Consider the following 25,889-nt stretch of genomic DNA (forward strand, 5'->3'; position numbering starts at 1 on the left):
TGGCCAAAAGGTTCAAGCCACATGATCGACAGGCCAAGGTACATCCCTGCGTCAATCATCTATCTCAACATGGTAGACTAATGACGATGCAAAGAGAACCGAGGTATGCCATTCCCATCATCATCTTTTTCTCTCTCATCGTCATTCCAAATTCCTCACGAATGCAAATGCTGTCAGTCCCGTTCAACCAAGAATAATACGCCGAACCGCGTCGGCCCGTTGGACAGATTGGGCTGAATACGATGGAATTAGTGCCACACCGTCACGTCTGGCCCTGTTGGTCATCTCCAAGATTGATCCCTGTAGAGCGTCGAGCGTCAAACCCGGCAATTTGGTCTTGTTCTGTGCAAGGCTGTGTTTTTTGCTTTTTTCCCCTCCAATGTCGATTGACATCTGCACGTAGAACCCAGGGGCCTTGAAGATTTGAATTAATTTCTTTTTATTGCTCACGCGACAGGGCGAATGTCATCTGGCAGCTGCAGTGGCACCTCGGATAATCTACCCCATTATCCAGGCGTGCTTGGTTGCATTCGCCAATCGAATATAGGACCGCATCCCCTGATTATTGCCTTGCTCGGACCTGGTGGTTTGTGCTTTTTGTTATTCATGCGTCTTGTTCCCCTCGTTGCACAGACTCTATCAGGATGTGTACAGGGTCCCGGACACTGCACAGATTCAATTCCTATGCGCCGGTATCAGATATCGCTGCGGCTTTTTCTTATGGCGTTGGTCGTGTCTGTCAGTGTATCAAAGCGTTGAAACTGCTGGTTAGTACAGACTAGGCAGTTCTGGTACAAGCACCTGCATATCGTTGACCCTCACGACTCGTCTGCAGACACAGCTGAAGAGAATTTTAGCTGCATGAGTCGCAAATGGTCTGATACCGGAAAATCTTTACGAAGGATCAGTCTCTTCCTGCGGGGGAAGGTCTGAAGCTGTCTTCGCATGCTGAAACGCGCCGGCGACTGATTCCGGGAGCGCTAGAAGTTAGAAGTTAGAACATTGGAGTTGGCCGAGCCAAGAGATGTCGGTTCGGAAGCGAAGCTAGACTTTTAAGAGACTCATGGTTAAGGGATAGAGATCAAAGGCTTTGATTGGAGGAAGCAGACAACAACTTCCGATATACGAGCCCAGGGACCCAAGGACTACAGTTCTGTGTTGTGGGTAAACTGAATGTCAGTTCAAGACTTGAACAACTATTTTCATTGTCGTAGTTGCTGTGGAGATTCTAATCAAGAGTTGGCTACCATTCCTGATACTGATATGGCGATCGATGGTTTTGTGACATCCAGGGTAGGTAGACTGAGAGCACTCACTTAGTGAGTATGAGAAACATCGATGATCCAATCAACCATAATTTCAACTCGCCCTTATACAGGCCCGCGCAATCTGCTCTGGCTCCAACAAATACGGTCACTAGAGCTTGATAAGATAGAACATCATATACCCGCTTACTTCTGCCTCATATAACGTGGTTATCCGTCACGTTGCTATTTACTAGGTTGCCATCCTTGCCTCTGGGAGATAGCGCGAACAAACAAGTGCTTCGTCGGCGTTCAAGTTGAACTCCACAAGCTTGATTGGAACAAGTGGGAAATTACCTCAGTCGTTTGTTCGACCATTAGTTCAGCTAACCGTAATGTTCAGATGGCCTTTGGCATGGGGTATATGGGAGGCTGCATATGTTTGCTAAGAATCACCATCTTTCGTGACACAAACACTAACTCGTTGTGGTCTCTATGATTTTCTGGGAAGAAATTGTCTCATATTTCTCCATTCATCTTTTAGCCATAGTGATAGTTATATTGAATCTCCTTATATGAAGCATAGCTTCTTTGCGTTTAACAGTATCTCAGCAGGAGATAACTCTTACATCTTAGCACGTCATGTTTTGTTAAGACATGTTTCTGGCCGTTATTGACCGCTTCATTTAAATTAACGAGTTTTTATCACTTCTCATATTCTGCAACTCATGTAGAGCTCAGACTGTCTTATCTGTATCATCAACTCAACTAGATCTGCAGCTCGCCTATGTACAAAGAATAAGAGCGCCACAGGATGGAACTATTGATCTCAACCCTGAATATTGTGGTCTTATTCGAATCGTCTGTAGACTGACCTGCATGCCTAGGTGCAGAAAAGTGTCAGTCAACCCGTAGCAATGAACCTGGTTAGATGACATGCTGTGAGTTGTAAAACGTCAGTGTATAAACCATGGAAGCCCTCTTTAGTTCCTAAACTACCTCAAACTCTCCCCCTCCATTTACTGTTAAGATCAAAGTTCAGAGTCTATCACATCCTATTCCAATCTGCAGTCATGTCAGCTTACAATCCAGTCAAGGATCTGGGCCTAACCTGTCCCTATGGCGGAATCTTCTACATCTGCGCTGACGATCCGGATCGCTTCATCGGTTGCTGCACCATCAACCCCTGCGGCACCAGAAAAGGTCTCTGTCCTGATCAAAGCCTCAGATCAGCCAGCTTTAACGCGACACTTCAGCATGAGTTCCTCCCTCAGGCTTGTATCAATGACAACGTCGATGTCAGTTGGTACACCTGCGTTGGAGAGGGACTTCCTTTCCTGGGATGTTGTGCCGTGGATCCTTGTTTCCGTGGTGTTTGTCCCCAACGAGATTTAAGAGCCGCGAAGTTGAGTGACAAGGCCAAGAATGCGCAGGACTTCCTTCATGGTGATCCTGAGTATATGCCACGGCCTACGTCTTCTACCCTTGATCAAGGATCAGGCGTCTCTTCAGGCAGTCTGTGTGCTAGCTCGACCACTGCAATGATGACCATGATCTCCAGCTTCATCACTTCTTTCGCTATGGAAACAACCATTGCCACAATTACATCTACTACTACCATGACAATCTCGCCTCCAGAGGCTCCGGATGCACCTCCCGCGGTACCCAAAGAGCATGGCTCGAACCGAAGACTTGGATGGCTATCGCTTCTTGTCGTCCCAATTGTTCTATTTCTACTTCTATATCTTGCGAACCGATTCAGGGAGAAACTGCCCTGCCTAAAGGGCAGAGAAAAATCACCCAAAGGAAAACTCGAACCGAGACGTGAACAGAGGCATGAACAGGAACAACAACACGAGAAACAGCAACAGCAACAGAAGGAGCATGAACACAGCGCAAACACAGCTCCATACCCAGAGAACTGTCAGATGCCCTCAGCTGAAAATCCCCGGAACATGAGGGAACATTCAGTCATGAACATCTCCCGAAGAACCCACGAACAACCCCAGAATATACAAGGCCAACTGCAAGGGAATGGCTCTTCTATTAAATAAGAAAGCTTCCGTGACAACAAAGAAAATTAATCAAAAAAATTGATCCCTCGACATGCAAAGTGGCTCGAATCAACAGGACGTATACGCCCATCTCCGGCGAACAGTTCCAAACACGAAGCCGTTGCCAGGAACGAACAATCAGTCAAGCCCGCGTGGAGATAACTTCCGCTGAGGACCCCCTTTGAAATGTATATATAAGTTCTTTTCATTTTTAGATCTTCATTTCTCAAGCATCACCATCTCATGAAAGTCATCATCTCCTAAAGACCACCATTTCCCAAGCTCGCCGTCAAAAAACACCATTTGCTTAAAGCCATCATCCTCCAAAGATCATCATGAGTACACCACTATGTGAGCTCGAAGGGAGTGCGCCAGTAAGTGATAGCTTCGCAGCATTAGTATCTTCAGGGGCTCAATTTCCTATGGCCAGGCACTTGATGACTCAGGCACAGCAGGACCAACAACAACTTGCTTCTGAAGTCTCAACAACGTATGAACCAACCACCACCATATGGATCCGGAACTTTAACCAGCTCTGCGATACACCACCTGCTGAGGAGAGTCGTCTGCCTTTCTTCTCGCGTGACCACTACAAGCATGAGCGGGTGGTGCCTGACTCAAAGTCTCGAAGGTTCGTGGAGTCTATGAGACGCTACCGAAGACACTGGAGAGGTAAGAGAGCTCATGCTAGAATTGCGGCCATTTCTAATGCTCGAAAACCACTTGCAGAACTGGCGCCCCCTGCTCAAAATTGGCGATCTTCAGGAGATAGTTGGCCACCCCCCTTTCCGAGACGTACTCGCAACAAACTCCGGAAGCGTCAAAGGCCTGGTGAATATTAAGAGTGGTAATGAAAGGATTTTGAAACTGGAATTGCGCCTTTGAGGGCGCTGTGGTGGGACTCCTTCGACTTCATTTGTGGTGGATTTGCATGTTGCCAGTGGAGGTTGACACTTATTTGGATGGACACAGAGTTGGAGAAAGGGAAGAATGAACAGGGTCGGAGATATTGTGAACATTGGTCAAAACACGAAAATAGAACAAAAAAAGGTTGAGCAACTTGACGTTGATGTAGGACCATCAGCCCCTCCCCATTTTCCATCTTCCTTCTTCTGCCCAACTTGAACATACCATGGTAAAATCATCTTGGAACACCCAACAACATCCAACATAAACTTACCCGATGCAGCGGTTTGTTGGTTTGCATGTCAGTTTTCGAGTCAAGACGTAAGATGCTCTCCGATCGATGTGAATGACTGATCTCGATCTGCCATACATATTATATAGCCTTGCTATGGAACTCGGAAGTTGTTTACGAACAGCCCTATGAGATATCTCGGATGACACTCTCCACACGTGGATACCCGTCAAGACATTGGACTGTTATATCCGAGCCAACGATAGTAGAAGGATGTGACCTAGAGATATATCCGCATCGCAAACAGCTTGTCTTGGAAATAGTAGCCATGTCACTGCGCATGGATCATGCGTGCCAGACAAGGCCATGTCCACAAAGAGACTAGGGAATCAAAGCTTTATATGAGAACAGAGATCCACTCCCAAGGAGAGTCTGGAGATTCTAGACTTTCGACTAGTTGGTGTTCAAGAGCTGTTCGGGCACGCAGTCGAGTTACTACTACACTGCTTAAGCACTTAGCGACCGGCTCATTCCTAGGTCAGAACGAACATTATCTCGATTCACGGAAAAGTCCGATGATTGAATCGAAGTCATCATCGGCTCTTTCAGAAACTCGGATCGGGTTCTGTTTGTTCAGCGTTGTTCTGATAGCCGGGTACCACAGCTACCCAGTTTCCAAGAAAGTCAAAGGAGAATGGCTCAGGTCAGGGTATTGCGACCGCCAAACCATCATGAAATCCATTAATTACGGATTTTCGAATTTTAGTCATTCTCATTGATCTTGTAAGGGAAATAATGCGTCGCTGTATTCCGCAGTGAGAAGCATATTTGATCGACAAACTTTGGTTAAGCGAAGCCTTCGCAGAACGTGAGCGGAGATTATTAAACTCCGAATAGTAGCGAGCAGCAGCAGAGTTTTCACCGTAGAATAATAGAACGGTGAGTACGGAATAGAACCTTTGTTGTTAAGGTTGAACCGAAAGCCTTCGCTGTGAAGCCAAGACGACGACTGGAATGCAATACGTTTGGTCTGGTGTTGATCGAAAAGAACTTTCACGGGCAGGCTGAGAACAAAGTCGGATCATGGTTACGCAACTTTGAGCAGGCACACAAGACGCCTCGAGTTCTCGAAAAATGGTGATTCGTAAATCAGCTGTTCAGGGCGAAAGTGACGAATGATAATAAAAAGCATCGTCAGTGAGAGCTTTCTCGGCCCCAGTGTCCTAGCTGGGCAACCATGAATCATGCCCAGGAACAGGCGTGTTGGTCCCTGACCTAGAAACGGCCAGGTCCCGGCTGTTGGCTAACTAACTTAGTCGTTTGCAGGCACCGTTTGTCAGCCATAATCATTTGGACAGAGACGGACACAGAAAACTGTGCCCAGGAGAAATGCGGGAGCTGCACTGAGGGGAAGATTGCGGTGGGCGACAGACATAATTCATATTTGTTGGTTCCTCGTCGGCTTGTTGCACCAACACCAAGACGCAATATCTCGGCACGAGCCTTGGCCCTGTTGATGGTGTGAGATCTCCATGGCCAAGACCCGGGAGCGATCATGCGGAGGTAGCAATAGCTAGAAAATCGGGTGTGTGGGCCTCGGGGAGCAGGAAAACATCAGATCTTGATATAGGGTGTCAAAATAAACTCCACAAAGGTATCATGAACTTATGCTAAATTAGTACAAGTCTTTTTGTCATTCAGAATCGAGGTCCCGAGTTTTCTTTCCTCCCCTGATATGGGTGATATAGTTTCCAGGGTTGAACTGAGTTGAACAGGGATAAAGGGAGCAATGTGGGTGACCTCTAACTTATCGCCAAGAATGTTTATGCTTCGGCTCTTCGCTTGGCTTTCTTGTTCGCCATGACCAGTAAGCTAAACGCCAATTCAATGCAGTACATTAGCATCTCAGTCCAGTCCATTGAGTATCCAGGAACGACAAACAGACTTTGTCTTGTCTGAGTGATCTCGCTGCCACCGCCATCAAAGGCCAAAGGTGACATGCATGCTGATTCACATTTGCCAGACCCTCGATTTGGGGTCTCGACACCCTCACTCGCAAGCTGAACGCCGCAAGTGCGGATCGGGAGGGCAGATCACCCTTCGTGATTGGCCACTATAGAGATCGTCTCGCGGCTCAAAAGCCTGACAGGATTACCTGTTGGTCTCGCCCAGTCGCATTGCGAGATCTGGTTTAGCCCCAGACACGGATGGCGGCGCCTTGACGGGCGTGGCACACGGAGGTGGTCGTCAAATGGTATCGCTCTCTGGTCTCCCTTACGTAGCGTGCAGCTAATAAACGACAGGGTTTTAAGCCCAGCTGTCATTTTGCATTGGGCTCAAATATGGGAGAGCGTTTACTTGCGGTGTGGGTGATGAAAATATCGTCGAATGGGTATAGTGAGTTATAGTGTTGTATCCGCTTCGGTCCAGACGATACAGGCACTAGTAAAGCTATCGTTATATTCGTGCCTTACTCGGTGCAGTGCCGTAATCGATCATGTTTTCCTGGTCTTCTTCGCGCGATCTCAGCCAGTGCAATCCGTTGGTCCCGAACTCTGGGCGTGTGGAATGGAAAATAATCTCGTCCCAGAAACGCACATTCGTCCACTGACATTACTGTACTGATCCCGTGTCTCTGAATTTATCCCACTTTGCTTTTGTCATCCCTCGACAATTTTAAGTGAATTTATAGTGAGTCGTTGCTCAGCAAGTGTCGGAGAAGCAGCCATAATATTCGAGTCGGATTGGTCGAGTCAGTTCTTTAATGGTTGTTAGTGGAGAGTTTGGCGACGCCATCTCAAACTCAAGATCCTAAAGAAAGCCTCTCGGTTGTGGGAGTACTTGGCTCAACTTGGCTGCGCCTTTCCGCCTCCGGACATCACTGCATTGCAAATCCCTTCCCCAAGCCAGAATAGGGTAATAAAATTTCTCGATCTGGTAAATGCAGCACTTACACATCCACCTCGGGAATATTATCATCAGTCTTAGATTTCACAACCACGTAAGGGATACTAATTATCCTGCCCAGCCAAGTTACTTACCTATGCAGGGCAGTCGTTTCATGACTGATCATATACAAGTCTCGTAAAGAAAACCACAAAAGTTCTCCCCATTCCGGGCTCGACCCTAATCCCGAGGCTCGGTTGGTCATCAATTCATTCATACATACCTCAGCGACAGGAACGGAGATCAAAGTCAAACTCTTGTGGGCTTAAGACCAAAGACGGGATCCTACCTGAGAGAATTCGCCTACGGGTCTCCCACGCGGCAAACATCTCGGTCATCATTACACGGCACACGCCTCTTCGTTCTTATTACCCTTTGGGGGTTTCCAGAGTTTCGGGTGACCGCTTTGGCTTTGCTTGGCTTTAAAGAGCATTTTGGTTAATAAGAAGCTAAACCCTCGATTCCTCCTCCCTTGTTGCAGGGGTCAATTTCCCTGGCCTCCAACTTCAAAAGTTGAACTATCTCGCGATGCGACTGTCACCAGTGTCACCAGTCGATTCCAGTTGGTCATCACAGCTCGCGTCTTGATATATTCGATACTAAGACATCGACAGTCTAACGACAAGCAACGATCCGCATCTCTGACACATACCTACCGACTTGAAGGGATCGTCGATTACGATCTAATCCACTTCCCGCCATCATCATCTCCACCATGCCTCCCTGGCTTCAAGAAGGCAATGCCCAGGGCTTTTCGCCATGGACAGATCCAGATTCAACGACGGCTCTCAGCCTCGAGCCACGTCGAGTGAAGCAGTTCACCATGGCTGCTCTTACTCCCCATCAGACATATGTTATCCATGTTGCGACTCTCACCGTCGCATCGATTAGTATACTTGCTACAATAATAACTTCCTTCTGGTTCTTTCGGATGAGGCGGAGTTTCCGCCATGAGTGAGTCTTGAGTCTCGTGTCTCTTCCCTTCGCCCTCTGTTGCTGACCCTTGAAAAGCCTCATCATGTTACTCATTTACAGTGATATGTTCAAGAGTTTCTGGTTACTCATCTTCCCCGCCGTGGAACTTGTCGCTGGCAAGATTGAAACGACCGAGACCTTTTGTCAAGTCAGCGGGTTCTTCCTTGCTCTCAGCATAGAAGCTTCTGACGTTTCGGTCGCCCTCATCTCAGTACATACTGCATTGTACATCTTTCGTGGAGAGCAAGGCCTCTACCCATACCGAAAGGCGGCCTACGCTCTCGCCGCCATCGTACCTGTTGTGATGGCCTCATTAGCATTTATCGAAAGTCCCGGCTATATCAACACTGGCCAGTTTTGCTATCTACCATTCAATCCAATGTGGAAGAGACTGGCGCTTTCTTGGATTCCTCGCTATATGGCTTTCACCGTTATTCTCTGCCTATGTATAGGCGTATACGTTTACGTTCGAGTATTAATGAGACGATTCGGCTCTGGGAATGACAGTTCGAAGAACACTCTTTCAAAAATGTCGGGCCTTGAGAGTCTCGAGCCCTTGCAACAAGGAATCACCACTGTACCGCCGACCCCTACGATAAAATCCCATGGTCTAATACCTTCTTCCAACGCTTCACGGCGCAATTCCTTTACCGTATCCGAAGATCGGACGACAAGGCCTCCGCTCGTGGCATTCAACTCTTTTCATTTGGATATGCCTGGGTCGACGCATCCCAGCAGGCTTCATTCGGCACGACTGGCGCGAAGAGGATCGACTCAGATGTGGATGGCTAACTATGGTACTGATCTGACATCTCAATCTGAACAGGCTGAAGTCGATTCCCAGAATTCAACGGGAACTACTCGCTGTGGTTCGGACGATGTGATCGCCCCTCCGGCCATTCATACAAACCACGAGCCTGTCCACCAAACACCTCTTCCTGATGTTGTCTCACCATCATATACTATACAGACCGACTTCTTCCATCGATCTGATGGGTTAAGCGCTCTGTCTAGACCGCCATCTATACCAAATCTTTTCGCCATACTCCGTCGCACACCAGACAGTCCACACAGCAACGACACGAACCTTGTCTTGACTCAGAGCGATTTCAACGCACCTGGTACTGTCAAGTCACGTGAAAAGATCTTGCGACAACTCCGGCTACTATTCATTTATCCGATAGTCTACGTTGTCATCTGGATTCTGCCCTTCATCGTACAACTTACTGGATATGGACGAGGAGCTCCCTATGGAATGAGACTAGCCAGTATTATATTTTTGTGCTTCCACGGTTTGGCTGACGCTGTGGTCTTTTCTCTGAAGGAGAAGCCCTGGAGGCATAGCCAGGCTTTCAAACGCATCAATGTCCAATTTTGGAAAAGACGACAAGAAGTGCCCGATGTTGGTGCAAGAGTCGGGCGCACGAGAGAGGAAATGACACTCGATTCTCGTTTCGCGAAAAAGAGACGACAGCAGGAACAAGCTGAGTGGGAAATGGATCGTCAGGCTGGTAATGAGGCCCGCAAAGCAGCGAGGGCACCCCCCCAGTGGTGGGATGCCGATGAGTAATGAGGAACTTATATGGTCTGTAAATAAGAGCTGCATGACAAAAGGCCGAGGGCTGTGGAGAGCGTTCGGATGGAGATACCCAGGATTTCATAGGTATAGATCATGACGGGGCATCATGAACTTGCATTAGATGGCGTTGCGCATTTGGGATGCATTGGGTGGTTATTTGGCGTATATGTCGAACACGTTTTAGATTAGACGGAGTAACTCCTAGATACCATAGCAGACACCTTTTACAGCCTCGGGCTTGTACGAGTTCTAAAAGACATGGGATTATCATATGGGTTCCTGTTTCGGAGTGACTTCCAGGTAGATTATTAACCTCGATGTCCGTATTATCTGGCCTAATACTCTGTTTTCAGGACCATCATGTTATGCAATGTCTACTCCGTTACCGAGAATTCGGACCCTATGATACTGGCTTTAATACTTGAACCTCACATAAGATACTGTAGCCAAAAAGCAATAATTCATCAAATGGTGTATTGTCAATCTGTTGTCGAGTACTATCTGGGGGTATTGGGGAATATGGCCTATCTGCTCAATCTGTATCATGAATCTTCGTGTAGTATCTCCGTTTCTGAGTCCCAAAGCGCCATCCTTAAATCGCCAGCAATCTTTGCCAAAATCACCTCCCGGAACGCCATCCACTTTTAGTTTCTCCTCGGGCGAAATCACTGTTTGGCCTGTTTGGCACGAGCCGCCATCTCCATCTCGGCGATCAGTGTCTCTTTGTCCTTCCCGGAGAAGAGCATTTGAAGCTGAAGATAGTTGGAGAAGTTCGGCTGCATCTCCCCATCCTGCAGAGCGGCCCGGATAACCTCTTCCTTGGCGTCTTGCAGCATGATGATACGTTCGTCCATGCTATCCTTCGCGATGATGCGAACAAGATGGGTCTCTTTTAACTGGCCAGTTCTGTAGACTCTTTTGAACGCTTGTTCCTCGGCGGCTTTATTCCACCATTCATCAAGGATAATGACGCGATTGGCCATCTGGAGATTCAAGGACTGCCCTCCACACTTCATTGACGACACCTACATGACTGTCAGATCTTTCTGAGACTCGCGATAGACTGTGAGAACTTACCAAAATCTTGATGTCTGTCTTGTTGGCGAACTCGTCTAGTGCTTGAGTCTTCTGCTTTTGGTTTGCCATCCTGTTGTAATACAGGAATTTGATTCCCATACTCTCGAGAACACAGCCGAGAGCCTTTGCAGTTCTAGTCCATTGCACATAAACTAGACCGAGGATCAGTACTATTATATCTCGCACAGAAAGACACGAGAAGACTTACGGATGATCTTGTCATCAGGTGCCTCCTTCATCCAAGTGAGCATCACTGCCAAAGTGGCTTTCACTTTGGAGCTCAAGGGCATCTTTACGGGACCATAGTCGATGTCCTCGTGGCCACAGACAGCACGAAAGAATGAGGCCATGTCTCCTCGGCTGCCAGTCCACCGTGTACCGATGCTGTCACGCCCAGGTTCCTTGTAACCTTTTATAGCCTTTACAGCTGCGTCAATGCATCCCAGAGTCTTCACTGCTTGGCCCATTCCAAGTATCGGAGAGCACCCCGTAATTTGGCACTGGGGAGCCTGCATCTATGATCAGTGAGAGTCCTAGGATACAACATTATCACGTGGGGATTGCTTACCACACGGGTACGGCCAGTTTTGGTTTTGCTTTTGACTGCAATGGAGAGGCAATCGTGGCAGTAGACATGTTCACACTGGTAATATTAGCAACGCTCTGTATATTCTACGTAACAACTTACGTTTGAGCTCTGAACGGGGTTCTCAGGGGGGGTTCTCTTGTTACAAAAGGCGCAAGTGACGTCTTTGACCTTTTTCTCGTTAGCCGTAAGTTTGAGTAGCTCTTCCATCTCTTCGCTACCCCCAAAGTTGTCCTTGATCACCAACTCCAACTGTTGGAGCCCTGAAGAATAGGCTGGCTCTAGAGACACTTCCAGAGCCTTCTGATCTGCATCGAGGTTCGATTGAGTTACTTCTGATTTCAGCCGCTCGAGGGTCATGTCAATGTACACGTCATGGTCTTCCTCTCTATAGAACTTCTCAAGGGTGAGAGGGTGAGACGTGACCTGCAGAAGCCTCAAACATCTCAGGAGCTGAATTCTGTACGCGTCTAGAGCATTGGAGCCGTTGTTCTCGTCGTCTTCGAAGTTAGTCTCACTCTTGTCGTCGGATTCAACTTCATTCTCTCGGGTATCCTGCTGCTGTTGGTGTTCGTGTGCGGCAGTCTCTTGGTTTTCATTTTGGGCGTCGAGAAGCTTTTCTTGGTATGCACCATCCACAACCCTGCAAATGATATCAGTATAAGAGTACGAAGCCACAGTTGTACCAAGACATGCACTTACTCTAAGAGGATCTTCTCCCAGCCTGAACATGGAATCCAAATATCAGCACGATGGCTTTTTGGCAGGGGAACCATGGTGTGTCCCAGAAACTTTTCGGTCTGCTGTCTGGTGGAGTTTAGACGCTGTCTACTACTTCACAACATCGAAAGCTTACCGTCTCAACATGACAAGGGCCACTAATTGTTCAAAGTTTTCAGCTGCCTGGTCCTAGGTTCGTTTAGAAGAGTAAGATATACATCGAGTGCCAAAACTTACGCTCTTGATGTACTCAGCTCGGTATTGTCTCATAGTAGTTGCAAAATTGCAACCAATGAACTTTAAGTAGGGAAAGAACTCTGATAATATGAGCAAGAGGTGAACGAACTTATCAGAATACTCACCGTCTAGTTTGTTGGCGAGGGGTGTGCCAGTCAAAGCCCAACGATACTTGGCGTTCAGTCGCCAGACTGCGAGAGCACCTATTTCATGTGAGTATGCAGAGTACACAGCAATACCATATATGGAATTTACCACTTGAGCTGTGATTCTTGATGCCATGAGCCTCGTCCAGAATGATTCGATACCAGTTGACCTTAAAGAGTGGACCGAGCTTCTTTGAAAGGGCTTGCTGAAACCCGCTCTCGTCTCCAGCCCATTTGGCCTTCAGAGTTTGGTATTCCCTTTTGCTGGGAAACTGGGCTCGTAATTTATTCAAATAAGTGATCCTTTAAACTGTCAGCGTCTCTGATTCAACAAGCAACCGTTGAACTATGAACGTACACCACATTCTTCGTACTCCACCATCTTGAATCTTTTTCGAGCTCCTCGGAGTAGATCAGGCACCTTTTGGTAAAACCAACCGAGGTATGCTTCTTGATTTGATCCATCCAGGTCCTTGAGGCAGAATGGGGGCTATCAGCAATCACCAAAGTTGCCCGGCCATAATCATCTTCTCTATCCTCTGGCTCTGCTGGATGACCCACGATCGTTGCCAGAGCAGTGATCGTCTTTCCAAGTCCCATCTCGTCACCCAGGATACCTCCCGCCGGATGTAATCCCATGGCTTCACGCCTGACCATCCAGGTAGCGGCCACGAGCTGCTGACTGTGCATAGGGGTTTCCATCCCTTTGAGCTTCCACTTTCCGTCAATGGCCTTAATCTTCTTGTATCCAAAGCATTTTTTGGCTTTGACAAGATCACGTTTCTGTGTCTTTGTATGTCGGGTGTCGTTACCCTCGGGGATGCCAGCCATAATTTGCTTCATCTGGGCCTCATGAGTTGTGGCCTTAATGCTGTTCGCTGGTTCACCGTCGTCGTCGTCGTCGTCGTCGTCGTCCTGAGCCCCGCTTGAGGTGAATAAGGCTGCTGCTCTCGAGAAACCAGGATTTTCAAATCCAGCTTGCATGCCTGTCTTTTGAAGTTTGTTCGGGTTTGTCTCATCGCTGTCACGTTTGCGCTTTCTGTCCTCTTTTTCCTCTTGTCGCTTCAGATGCCGCTGCCAGTATTCTCGAGCGGTTTTCGGTGGAGACTGTCTCGCGTGTTTCTCAAGTTCCTTGTGTGCTTTGGGGATTTGTTTCTTCAGTTTTTCGAGTTTCTCGCGCTCCGCAAGACTCAACTTTTCTCCCATGTACTCCTTGACGATCAAAGCATTCTTTGCATTCTCGCATTTTTTTATAAGTTTCTTGATATCGGAGACTTTGGAAACACCTATTTTGGGCCTTTGTGTCTTCTTCTGTGTTTCCGAATTGTCTGAGTCTGATTCGTCGTCTGATCCGTCGTCTGATCCGTCATCCGAATCGTGATAATCCGAGTCCTCCTCGTGTGCAGAGTCTGGATCGTCCTCATCATCAGCATCTTCGTCACTAGACTCAGGGTCAACATTGATCGTGTCACAGAAGTCTTCGGCTGTAATGGTGTCTTTGCTCGGGGGCTCCAGTTCCTTCATCTTGAAGGTCTCCTTTTCATCGTCGCTCTCGTCCTTGACGATAGTGAGGTTGTCCTTAAACGAAGCTTTCTGGGGCCGGGTAGATGGCCCCGAAGTAGTCTCGTCGTCATCGCCAATGCAAATAGCCTGCTTCGGGTCGCCCTTCATTGCTATGTTCTTGGTTGAAGACAGGAAAGTGCATTCATCATCAGAATCCTCTTCTTCCTTCTTTATAAGGCGATGGTTAACTGAAGAGGCCATGATGGAAGATGAAAAGATGTGACATGAAAGGGTGTGAGATGAAAGGGGAAGAGGAGTGAAGGAGTGAAGATGAACTAAGACAAGAGATGAAGAAAGGAGGAGATGAAGGAGGGTTTATATACCCGAGAGAGAAAGTGGCCTTGAATCACTGCCTCGAGTTGTGCGGGTGGCCTTAGACTAGGCTTGGCTTAGGTTTTTGAAGGTTTTTGGAGTTGAGATAAACAGGGGGCAATGAATCACCGCGATATCATGCGTATAGTATGAGAAGCTCCTTTCGGCTGGTGAGCTTGGATGAAGCTACTCCTTTCCAGGGTGCGTACCCAGTAGGCATAATGAATACACAATCCAACATCAAGACCCTCACGATAATCGGCACAGAGGATGGTTCGAGTTATCTTTCATTGTATTGCCGCACGCATAGTACCTATTTATCTACAGCGACCTCATAACCTCATATCTAGCATTCACAGTTCAGACGTATCACCAATTTCTATCTAGTTGACAGACATATGAACATTCAAAGGGGATTTTTGTTTATATTTGATCATTTTGAACAATACTCCAAAGTCGTTTGATGTCGTTACTCTAGCAAAACAGATTTATGCATTACGCCATTTGGTATAATGTGCAATTCGAACGCTTCCTCCTTTTCAAGTTTGACTGCGCATAGAAAACTCCTAAGTCGCATAAACTCTTCCATCCATATTCCAGCAGTATTTTCCCTTTTCTACCCCTCTCGATAAAACTTGAGGAAGGCCTTGGCGATAGCAACACCATCATGGGGAAGTGGCGCGCGTTTCATAGCTTCGTTGTACACTTCATCCGTGAAGATGCCAACTGTATGACGGTTGAAGAGAATCTCGGAAATAATCTCGTTGGTGAACTCGGGGTGTCCCTGAACTGTGAGATACCGTCCTGGCGAGTAGAAGCCCTGCACTTCGCAGATCTCATTGGAACCGAGAGGAATTGAGCCCTTGGGGAACTCGTCCACAATGTCGCGATGCATTTGGTGAATGCGCTGTGTAACAGGGTCAGTGAAACAGCCGTACATAACGCGCGCAACAAAACGGGTCTTACCATCTTGTCCAACCCGAAAATCTCCTTGCCCTTGTCCGTCAGATCAACTTCTGTGACTGCAACCTCCCAGCCCTTATTACTGCGCCCACACTTGGCGCCCTCAGCTCTTCCAACGATCTGGTGGCCGAAGCATACGCCTACAACTCGGATGCGATTCGTGTCAATGGCTTTCTTTGTGAATTCGACAAGCTTGATGATCCAGGGGTCGTTATCGAAGGCTGTGTGTCGAGAGCCAGTGATTAGAACCGCATCGATGTCGTCGAGGGATGGATAAGAGTGCAGTTCGTTCACGACATCGTATCCCTTGATAGTAACCAGATCCTCGAGCTTCTGAGGCTTTGCAGCTTCTTGGAGGAGCGCAGTAAAGACGCCAGTGTAGCCGCCGAAGCGATCGCGAGTCTGGGGCTGCGGGGTGTCAGCTTCGAGGATAGCGAGGCGAAGAGGAGCCATTTTGGGCAGTGTTTGGATCCAATGTAAGCAGAGAATAGTTTACAGGCTCAGGAAGTTTTGAGCTGGAGATATGACTGTTGAGCGAAAAACGGCCAGGGCGCAGGCTGCGAGGCCCGGTCTGGAGATGGACCCTTCCTGCTCGTGTAACGGCGGGACCGATAGCGGGGTGGACATGAGGCGAGATAAGCGGGCAGAATTGGAGACAATGATGCTTTACTACCGAATAGGGAAGCGGTGAGAAGCCGGTAGTTGGAGGTAGAAGGTACTTGGTAACGTTACAGGCGGTCTACGATGAGAACCTTAGACTCACGGAAATGATATGAGAGCCCGGTGTAGATTCACATGGAAACGGTGTCTTTTCACGTGAAGTCTGCTGGTTTGTGGTTGTTTCCGAGTATACAAGCAGTATGCGCGTTAGTATCTTGGCTTCTAATACTCTAATGATATGATGCAGGCATCTAATGAATTGTTGAATTCAAAAGATACATACTACATCCCTAAAGGTACCTAAGTGCTCTCATGTCAAAGAAACTTGCTCAACAGAGTGAGATTTACTGTGCCAGGGAAGTCTAGGCCTGTTAATTGCAAGGGATAAACAACAAAGTTAATGTAGGGCTGATTGGCATCAGCAGGGCACCTTGCATATAAATGTCACGCATAGAGTTACGTCGTGCAAGCCATTTTCGTCGCAATGATAAAATAACGCCTAAAGACTGGACGAATGTTGAGAAAAATACATGCATACAACTAATGTTATAGCTTTCTCATCCCTCAGTAAGCACCAGCTACTGCAATATCGTTTCGTTGACTCTGACCCAACTGCGAGGATGGGGCGAGCTCATATCAAGTGACAGTTTTGTGGCTGATGGTCCCTGCAAAATTGTTCTGGGTGACGTCTTGACCGTTTAAGCTTCAACTTACAACTTACATAAAACACATGCAGGGACTCTTGTGAGAGTTTTTTTTTTTTCAACGTTATAGGTGGCATATTCTTATTCTTATTCTTTTGCGCAATTTTATTCCTTTTCTTTCTCCTCATTTTTGCATCAAACATGGCGATCTCGGTCAATATGACTTCGAGATTGTCCTTGGGCGGCTTTTTGGCCAAAACGAGAGCTGCTTTGACAGCTCCAGCGGCGCAACGAAAGGGACCTCTTACTTTTGTTGTAGGAAATGAATCAGCTGGTAAGTCGAGTACTACTTATATCTGAAGACAGTCTCAGCTAACAAAAACAGACCTCGACTCTCTCTGCTCAGCTCTTGTCTACGCTTATATGCGCACTCATACCCCTCCTCATACCCTACACATTCCCCTCTCAAACCTGCCCCGCGACGACCTCGCTCTTCGCACCGAGATGTCAGCAGTTCTCAAACATGCTGGACTTACTCTTAAAGATCTACTAACTCTATCTGAACTTCCAGACCTCAAACCTGAGGAAACACGCTGGTTGCTGGTTGATCATAACTCCCTCACAGGTCCACTTAAGAAGTTTTCGGACCATGTTACTGGCTGTGTTGATCACCATGCCGATGAGAACGTTATTGGCAAAGATGCAGAGCCAAGAGTCGTTGAACCTTGTGGAAGCTGTATGAGCTTGGTGGTGGATGAGACGAGGAACACCTGGGAGGAAATTTCGCACCTGAGTCCTGAGGATAGCGATGCGGCTACGGAGAACGACAAGCTTACTAGACTTGCGCTTGCTCCTATCATCTCCGACACGATAAACCTCACGGCCAAGGAAAAGGTTCGAGAGAAGGACTTGAAGGCGGTTGAATTCCTAGAGGGGCGCATTCACAAATCCTTCAACCGCACAGCCTACTTTGACGAGATCTCTGCTGTAAAGGAGGATATTTCCGACTTGAGTTTCCGCGACATTCTGCGCAAGGACTACAAAGAATGGGATGGCTCAGGCCTAAAGCTTGGAATTAGCTGTGTGGTACAAGACTTCAGCTACCTCGTAGACAAAGCTGGTGCTTCAGAGCCGCTGATCGATGCCTTTGAGGACTGGGCGAAGGAGCGCGAACTCGATGTGGCAAGCATAATGACCACGTCCCATCCCAACGGGGAGTTTCAACGCCATCTACTTGTCTGGGGTGTTACCGATCAAGGCCGTGAGGCGGTGGATAGGTTTGTGCAAGCTGGTGATAAGTTGAAGTTGGAGACTTGGAAGGAGGGAGAGCTGGATCATCATGGGCACAAGAGGTTTGCCTGGAGGCAGAAGGAACTTGCTGCAAGTAGAAAGCAGGTTGCGCCTTTGTTGAGGGAGGCTCTTAAGAAGAGTTGACTGCAAGGGCTACAGAGTTCCAAGATATAGCTGTGCTGGGCAACGGGAGAGCGACATGTCATTGAAAGAGGACATATCATTGCACGTCATGAGATTCTACTTGAGACCGAGAAAGAAATCATGTTCCTAGATGCATCATGATATTGTTACATATGATTTGTTATACACAAGACCCGAACCTGTACTATGCTTTTCCAATGCTTATTCGCGAAACTATTCTTCCTCAGTGAAATTCAGTTCCTTAGATGCATTCATGCCCTGATACATTCTCTGCCTGGCAAAGTACGCAGAAGTCTCAGTATGCAGAGCCTCAACCTCCCTTAACATCCTGAGATACTGTCTGTTCGCCAACCTCTGCCTGCCATAATGTGACCGTACGGGAATATCTCCAGGACTTGCTTCCAGGAGTTTTGCAGCCGCTGGATCAGCGACCCTGATGCACGCCTTGAGCGAATTGTACAGTGGGCCAAACATGGGTAAGGGCTGAGGCTCGTTGATCATCTCATCATACACCCAATGTAGATTATCGATGCAAAAGACCTGGTTGCCGGTACGTGCCATCTCCTCGTAGACCGTTTTGTAGACATCTGAGCTCCTGTTTTTCTTGAAGAGAGATGGTCTGCGGAATATGTCCCAGAATCGGGGCCAGTCCCCTCGTTTCGCGTAGGCAGACAGCAGCCTGCTCGTTTGACCGTTGTTGAATCCGCAGTCCTTCTGCACCATAAGTGTTTCGAGGTTCTTCTGAGCACGCGCAAGCTGAGGTTGTCCAAATGACGGCGATAAGAGACCTCCCTCGATAAGCGTGAAGAACATTTTATCTGTCCAGATGATCATGCCTCGCTCCTCGGCCGTTAGTAGGATCTGATCGACAAGAGTGAGCCGTGGCCCGGAAGCAGGCTCAACTGCAGGCGCTATCATAGCATCGCGGACGAACTGATAGATTTGGTCCTGATCAAGGGGCAACCCGACCAGCTGGATGTGCTCAAAGCGCTTACGGACCTGTTCCAGATCCGGGGTCGTTTGCGGTGAGTGGTCTTGGAGGTCAACGAGTCCGTCTGGTACGGCGGGAGAAGTGTGAGTATTATGTGAAGGCTCTGGTGAAAGCCGCCGAGCGCTCGTAGTGTAGGCACGTCGTTGTTGTTGGGACGCCTTTTGTAGGGCCTGCCATTGTTGGGCAGACTCTGACTTGGGGAGCTGAACCTTGGTGGCTAGAAGTTCATCGAGTTCCTCAGGGCTGTTGATCTTCTCACCGCGAGCTTGCTTATTTTCACGTAAACTCTTCTTTAGAACAGTCTGCCATAGACTCTCGAGGTCAAGCTCTGCACGCCGGGATTCCGTCATACATTGGATAACCACGGTGGTGCCTGTTTGGGGAGCACCAAAACCAGAGAAGCGGCCACTATCATCTACCTTGGCAGCTTCATCGACGTTGTCACTGTTGGAGGAAAAGTTCACGCAGACCCATCCTGTCGAGATACCATTGTCGCCACCAGGAATAATAGCAGTATTGGTACCCATGAGCTTGGCCTTTTTCCGAAGTCGACGGAGTTTAGTCCTTAATTCACCAGGCCCAATCAATCCATCGGCTCTTGCAGATATGTTGTGATTTTTTCGAAGCCATCGTACAAAACGCCCGGACGCAATGTGAAGATGTCTTTCACTTCGAGCTGTCGCAAAAAGCATGATCAAATTGGGACCAAGAGCAGCTGGAGGATCAAGGTCGCGCATGTCCAGCATAGAAATCTCGTCTAGTCCCATGTCTTCGAAGATGTATTTCACCATTGGTTCCAGGACTTCAGGTGCACCTTCGGGTATCTTTGGTAATTGGACGGCATGTTGATTCTCGGGATGTCGCGGGGGTTCAACCTCAAGAAACCAGGGAACATCTTCAGGATCTTCGGCCTCTTCTGCAGCGTCAAGTTCCGAATTGAGAGCGTCGCTTGGAGGAACCGGGGTCGAAGACTCTTTTTCGATTATCGTCTCGTTCACTTTAACATCCGAGTAGAACCTTGTCGCTAGTGTCGCTAGAGGAAGCCGTCGTGAAGTGGTCTGTGGCAAGCTGCGAAAAGAGCTTGTGGCTGGCCTTGAAACAACAGCACGAATAATGGCGGATTGGCACTGGCGGCAGCTCAATGCCACAGCCGCAGGTCGAGTGAGCATGTTGAAGTTGATCTCTCAATTGAGATGCAAGACCAGAAAATCAGAGTCACGGAGCTAAAGAAGCGTAGAGCGTCATGGCTAAATTTGGTACAGTCCAGTTATGAAGTGGAGAAGAACGAGTTTACAGCTCTCGATCGGCTGAGGCGGGCTCCATAGAATAAAATCTGCACCCTGGAGAGTACCTACAGCAAAGAGTATCTACCTGAACGGAACCTCAACTTCAGGTCTAATCAGGGCCAAAAGGGACTAGAAGCTCTATTAGAGCCTCGAGATTAATATAATTTACATAAAAAATTAGCAATAATATTTCCAATATTTCCTCAATGTTCGCCAATTGGGAATCTAGTGCACCCACTTTCATCTCTATAGTCTTCTCGAATTTCAGGTGGGTCTGAAAAGAAGTCCCCTGCCTTTCTATTGCCACGATTTGTTCCACACGTGATCTCTCTAGTGCTTCTCAGTTCACCGTCCAATCCTTTGGATGCTGAAAAATTTGGAGATAGATTCTAAGTATCTGCTTCACGCGACAGCAGCAACAGGACAAGACTTGTCCATCAACAATTGTTGCGACACTCCTTCTTGTACTTGTCTTGTCTACAAGTCGAATTCATTAGCTCGTGTTATTTGTTTCCTGTCTAATGTTATAATATTCCATTAACTCAGCAGCCATTCTCTGTTGAGCTTCTCGCAGCTGGGCAATTTCGCCCCCTCATAACCACCGCTCTTCCGACGACTCCCACCAAACCATCACAATGTTCGTTCGACAAACGAGGAGGAGCCTAGCTCTTCACAAGGCCACTGCCCTCCGATCAATTGGACTTCCTTCAAGATCTTTACCATCACACATCACAGCAACGAACCTGGGACGAAGATGTGTTGTTTCTCAGCCATACCAACCCCGCAAGCGCCGAGGCTCAGAGTCTGGCCCTGGGCTCAACCATGGAAGGAATCTCGCGACAGCTGTCGACGATTACAACTTTGGTCAAAACCTTGGTGCTTTACACAGCCAGCTTGCTAGCTCTGGTCTACAGCCTTTCCAGGCTCCCCCGCCATCCTACTCCGACCTTCGTTCCCTTGACCCGACGTCTCTATTGACAATTCCAGAGCCAGTAGCACCTCGACAATACGGCAAAATCAACAACAAGGGTGTTCCTGGTGAGGTGGAAGAGATGATTCCAGTCTTCGATGCTTGTGTACGCGTGGGCAAGCTTGATCGAGCATCTCTCGTTCTGAAGCGACTTAACTTGACTGGTTTGCTCCCTGGTGAAGAAATGATCATTTTGCACAATCAATATCTCCGCGCATCCCTCGACCAACTTAGAATGAACCCCGACCGAAAGCAAGCCGAACGACTCCACAAGTGGTACGAGTTGCAAATAAGGAACCAGAATATACCACAAACCGCGGAGACAATCGCATGCATGCTCAAGGCCTCACTGATCTCGGAACGTGGTGCCCGCTTGGAACGACTCATCAACCGTTACATGAGCATGGCTCCTGACGAGGCCGGTCTGCGGGTGTTGAGCAGAGCCGATATTCTCAGCGACCAGGACCTTGGTGTTATCACTGAAATTTGCCCTACTTACAGGGTCGAGCCCGGATCTGAGGAAACCAGCTACGTTAGTCTGGCAAGCGAAGAGGAGGGATTTGAACTGGAAGAGGACCTCGGTGAGGACATGGCGGCGTTTGCAAGTGAAGACTATCCCGAGGTCCGTCCGACACCCCAACGAGGAGAGGGTCTGAACGCTTTACGACGAAATCTGAACCTCATGGCCGAACTCCAAAATGTGGATATTTCCAAGCTGGATCCTTTGGAGCAGCGCGAATTCCAAATGCGCCTAGAAAAGGACTCCATCGACACTGCTATTGAGAAATGGCGAAACGCAAAGAAGAAGATGGATAAGATGGGTATCAACACAGCTCTGAGTGCCAAGGCTGAGGATAAGAGTCTTTCTGATTGCATGCACCGCTGGCTCGTAGCTATGGAGGCCCGTTTAAGACAAGAGATCATCAAGGTCGAGGAATCCGAAGAAAAGGAAGTCAAGTCTGAAGAGGATCTCGAGCGCTGTATCTATGGTCCTATCCTTCGAATGGCAGACCCTACCCGAATGGCTGCAGTGACTATTCTCACTCTCCTCAACATCAGTGCATTACAGGGCGTTGATAAGGGTGTGGTCATTCATCGACTCCTCAACGACGTTTCTCGAGTAGCCCAGGACGACATTCAGACTCAGCTCAAGGAAAAGGCCGCAAAGGAGCGACGCCGGCTCCGCAAGGTCCAGTTTCTCACAGACGAAAAAGGGGCTAAAGCAGCTGAGTTGAAGAAGACGACAAAGACAACTGAGCCGATAGACGCGAGGGAATCGACTGAAGCAAATGCTTCTACAGAGGCGAAGGAGTCTACGGAGCCTGATGCGTCTACCGAGACGACTGGGAAGGTCCGGCAAAAGATCATTACTGATGCTTATGAGCCAACTGGAGCAAAAGACCCTGTGCTATCAGCATGGTCTATGCAAGTGAGGGCCCGTATTGGATCGATTCTCTTGAAATCTCTCATTGAGACCGCCAAGATTAATGTTGTAAAAGAACACCCTATCTCAAAGGAACGGATCAGCCAACTCCAGCCTGCCTTTTCTCATATGCACGCTCCCAAAAAGGGGAAGAAGGTCGGAATGTTAACCATCAACCCAGAGCTTGTCGACCGGTTGAAACGGGAGCCGTTAGGTGATTTCCTTGCTAAGCACCTGCCTATGATTTCCGAACCTAGACCGTGGACTCGCGTCAATGAAGGAGGCTTCTTGGTTAGCAGAGCCTCCTTAATTCGTGTCAAGTCAGGAGACGTTGAGCAAAAGCTCTACGCCAATGCGGCCATCAAGCGTGGCGACATGGACCAAGTCTTCAAGGGCTTGGATGTGCTGGGGAAAACACCGTGGAGGGTCAACAACCAGGTTCTCGACGTGATGGTCGAGGCCTGGAACAGTGGTGATGCCATCGCCAACATGCCAGAGCTCACGCCCAACCTTGAGATGCCTCCAGAACCCACAAACTCAGACCCTCTTCTTCACCGGGCTTGGATTCGAAAGGTCAAGCAGGTCGAGAACGAGCGTGGAGCCCTTCATTCACAACGTTGCTACATGAACTTGCAATTAGAGATCGCTCGCGCGTTCCGCAAGCAAGTCATTTACTTCCCTCACAACATGGACTATCGCGGCCGTGCTTATCCTATCCCGACATACCTGAACCACATGGGAGCTGATCACACACGTGCTCTCCTGAAATTCGCCGAGGGGAAGAGACTTGGCCAGCAAGGTCTGCGATGGCTCAAAATCCACCTTGCCAATCTATACGGCTTCGACAAGGCCTCATTCGCCGAGAGAGAGGCATTTGCCACCGACAACCTTGCCAACGTTAGAGAGAGTGTCGAGAACCCTCTGAATGGTAGTCGATGGTGGTTGAAGGCTGAAGATCCTTGGCAATGCCTGGCCACTTGTTTCGAGCTGAAGGCTGCCTATGACCTCCCTGATCCTACCGACTTTGTCTCCAATCTACCAGTGCATCAAGATGGCACCTGCAACGGTCTCCAGCATTACGCAGCCCTTGGTGGTGATACCTGGGGTGCTCAACAGGTCAACCTCGTGCCTAGTGACCGACCTGCCGATGTATACTCGGCTGTCGCCAACCTCGTCAAGGAGTCGATCGAGAAAGACGCCAACGCAGGTAGTCAGATTGGAAAGAACTGTCTGGGTAAAATAACCAGAAAGGTAGTAAAGCAAACTGTCATGACCAACGTCTATGGTGTCACATTTGCCGGTGCTAAGCAACAAGTTTGCAAGCAGTTGGATGCCCTCTACCCAGACATGTACAAAGAGACTGGCATTCCGAATCTCGTGACCGCTACGTATATTGCACAGCATATCTTCAAAGCTCTTGGAACCATGTTCCGAGGTGCTCATGATATTCAGTACTGGCTTGGTGAGGTTGGTGCGCGTGTCTGCAAAGCCCTGACACCAGCCCAGCTCGATCAGTTGCAGGAAGAGAAAGATAACAAGCCTGCTGCAAAGAAGACTGCCTCGGGCAAGAGCAAGGACTTGGATGAGTTGACCTCACAGTTTCGATCTACAGTTGTGTGGACTACACCCCTGAGAATGCCTGTCGTGCAGCCTTACCGAAAGGCAATCACCAGAGAGATCCGCACTTGTCTGCAGTCTATCAGTTATCCTACACAGGGTCAGACAGAGCCCGTGGATCGCAGAAAGCAACTTCAAGGATTTCCCCCCAATTTCATCCATTCACTGGATGCCAGCCACATGCTTCTCTCAGCCCTCAAGTGTGACGAGCTCGGCTTGAAGTTCGCTGCCGTTCACGATTCCTTCTGGACTCATGCTGCGGATGTGGACATTCTGAGCGGAGTTTTGCGCGATGCCTTTATCCGAATCCACGAGGAGGATGTCGTCGGTCGATTGGCGACCGAGTTCGAGGCTCGATACAGGGGCTCGTTGTACCTAGCCAACATCCCTAATTCAAGCCCTGCTGCCATAAAAATCAGGCAATTCCGCAAGACGAGCAAGCTCACTCAAAGGGAAGAAGTGTTGTTAGAACACAAACGCAACACTCTTCTCCGCTCAGGCAATCCCTGGGACATTGAGGCAGCAAAGAAGATCATTACGCCTGCCTCCATCGTTGAGGCGATGCCAGCCGCGCAGGAGGAGGACCCCGAGATTCAGCATGAGACTGAGGACATTGGCGGCCTCGGAGACATTCCTGAATCGGAAGGCAACCTCTCGTCAGCAGTTCAGGAGGCCGTAAAGAACATGGAACCTTCAGAGGACAAGATTGCTGAGATGAGCAACAAGCTGCTTGAGCGTCTTAAGCAAACTAGTTTCGAGGCCAACGTTATCCAACCCAAGAAGGAAGTCAAGCAAAACTGGAAGCAAATCACGCATTTCTGGCGCCCGCTGACCTTCCCCGATCTCCCCAAAAAGGTATGTCGAGAATCTAGGACGTCACTGCAATTTAACATATACTAACATGGCTTCCAGGGTGATTTTGATGTAAAGCGGCTGCGAGAAAGTCAGTATTTCTTCTCGTGATTAAGGGACCTCCTAAAGTCATTGTTATAATGTATCACTATGATGAAGACAGACATGAGAAGGAGAAATGATTTGGGCGTTGTGCATTTGGCGTTTAGAGATGGGGGATTTTTTTTTCATGATAGCGAAAACCAAAAAAGCATTCGGATAGAGGGAGTATGGCGGCTGTTGGCTGCATTTTGTATACCATGAGAGGAGGATGTAGAATATATGTACTGTACATTAGTGTCGGAGGTGAAGAGAGGTCAGATGGAGTTGACGTCTAAACAAATAAACAACACCAAAAGATGTTCAAACATTTATGAGGTTCTTGGAAGTGCCGTTGACATTGGTCTATCACATTTTTTGTTCTTCTACACTA

General features: G+C 48.4%; 8 protein-coding genes; 5 read left to right on the plus strand and 3 right to left on the minus strand.

Moving 5' to 3' along the window:
• Positions 1–2,317: 2,317 nt before the first annotated feature.
• On the plus strand, positions 2,318–3,298 carry FFUJ_08847 (uncharacterized protein; the record flags this gene model as incomplete). Its single annotated transcript, XM_023580405.1, has 1 exon — positions 2,318–3,298. The coding sequence occupies one exon, from the start codon at positions 2,318–2,320 to the stop codon at positions 3,296–3,298; it is 981 nt and encodes a 326-aa protein (XP_023433186.1).
• A 335-nt stretch (positions 3,299–3,633) lies between these two features.
• On the plus strand, positions 3,634–4,140 carry FFUJ_08846 (uncharacterized protein; the record flags this gene model as incomplete). The annotated part of the gene is made up of 1 exon (XM_023580407.1): positions 3,634–4,140. The coding sequence occupies one exon, from the start codon at positions 3,634–3,636 to the stop codon at positions 4,138–4,140; it is 507 nt and encodes a 168-aa protein (XP_023433187.1).
• A 3,957-nt stretch (positions 4,141–8,097) lies between these two features.
• On the plus strand, positions 8,098–9,927 carry FFUJ_08845 (related to G protein-coupled receptor; the record flags this gene model as incomplete). XM_023580408.1 has 2 exons in its annotated part: positions 8,098–8,336; positions 8,394–9,927. 2 exons carry the CDS (start codon positions 8,098–8,100, stop codon positions 9,925–9,927), a joined length of 1,773 nt encoding a protein of 590 aa, XP_023433188.1.
• Positions 9,928–10,601: 674 nt separating this feature from the next.
• FFUJ_08844 (related to protein RIS1) lies at positions 10,602–14,466 on the minus strand (the record flags this gene model as incomplete). XM_023580409.1 has 11 exons in its annotated part: positions 10,602–10,961; positions 11,014–11,165; positions 11,222–11,528; positions 11,582–11,656; positions 11,702–12,242; positions 12,302–12,406; positions 12,456–12,508; positions 12,557–12,636; positions 12,682–12,759; positions 12,812–13,005; positions 13,061–14,466. The coding sequence occupies 11 exons, from the start codon at positions 14,464–14,466 to the stop codon at positions 10,602–10,604; spliced, it is 3,351 nt and encodes a 1,116-aa protein (XP_023433189.1).
• Positions 14,467–15,193: 727 nt separating this feature from the next.
• On the minus strand, positions 15,194–15,993 carry FFUJ_08843 (related to P.aeruginosa anthranilate synthase component II; the record flags this gene model as incomplete). XM_023580410.1 has 2 exons in its annotated part: positions 15,194–15,484; positions 15,544–15,993. The coding sequence occupies 2 exons, from the start codon at positions 15,991–15,993 to the stop codon at positions 15,194–15,196; spliced, it is 741 nt and encodes a 246-aa protein (XP_023433190.1).
• Positions 15,994–17,063: 1,070 nt separating this feature from the next.
• On the plus strand, positions 17,064–18,278 carry FFUJ_08842 (related to exopolyphosphatase; the record flags this gene model as incomplete). XM_023580411.1 has 2 exons in its annotated part: positions 17,064–17,178; positions 17,230–18,278. 2 exons carry the CDS (start codon positions 17,064–17,066, stop codon positions 18,276–18,278), a joined length of 1,164 nt encoding a protein of 387 aa, XP_023433191.1.
• Positions 18,279–18,491: 213 nt separating this feature from the next.
• On the minus strand, positions 18,492–20,438 carry FFUJ_08841 (probable ATPase synthesis protein 25, mitochondrial; the record flags this gene model as incomplete). Its single annotated transcript, XM_023580412.1, has 1 exon — positions 18,492–20,438. One exon carries the CDS (start codon positions 20,436–20,438, stop codon positions 18,492–18,494), a length of 1,947 nt encoding a protein of 648 aa, XP_023433192.1.
• A 752-nt stretch (positions 20,439–21,190) lies between these two features.
• FFUJ_08840 (probable DNA-directed RNA polymerase, mitochondrial) lies at positions 21,191–25,528 on the plus strand (the record flags this gene model as incomplete). XM_023580413.1 has 2 exons in its annotated part: positions 21,191–25,420; positions 25,478–25,528. 2 exons carry the CDS (start codon positions 21,191–21,193, stop codon positions 25,526–25,528), a joined length of 4,281 nt encoding a protein of 1,426 aa, XP_023433193.1.
• Positions 25,529–25,889: the final 361 nt, after the last annotated feature.

The sequence above is a fragment of the Fusarium fujikuroi genome, chromosome FFUJ_chr07 (genome assembly GCF_900079805.1).
Source record: "Fusarium fujikuroi IMI 58289 draft genome, chromosome FFUJ_chr07".
Lineage (NCBI taxonomy): Eukaryota > Fungi > Ascomycota > Sordariomycetes > Hypocreales > Nectriaceae > Fusarium > Fusarium fujikuroi.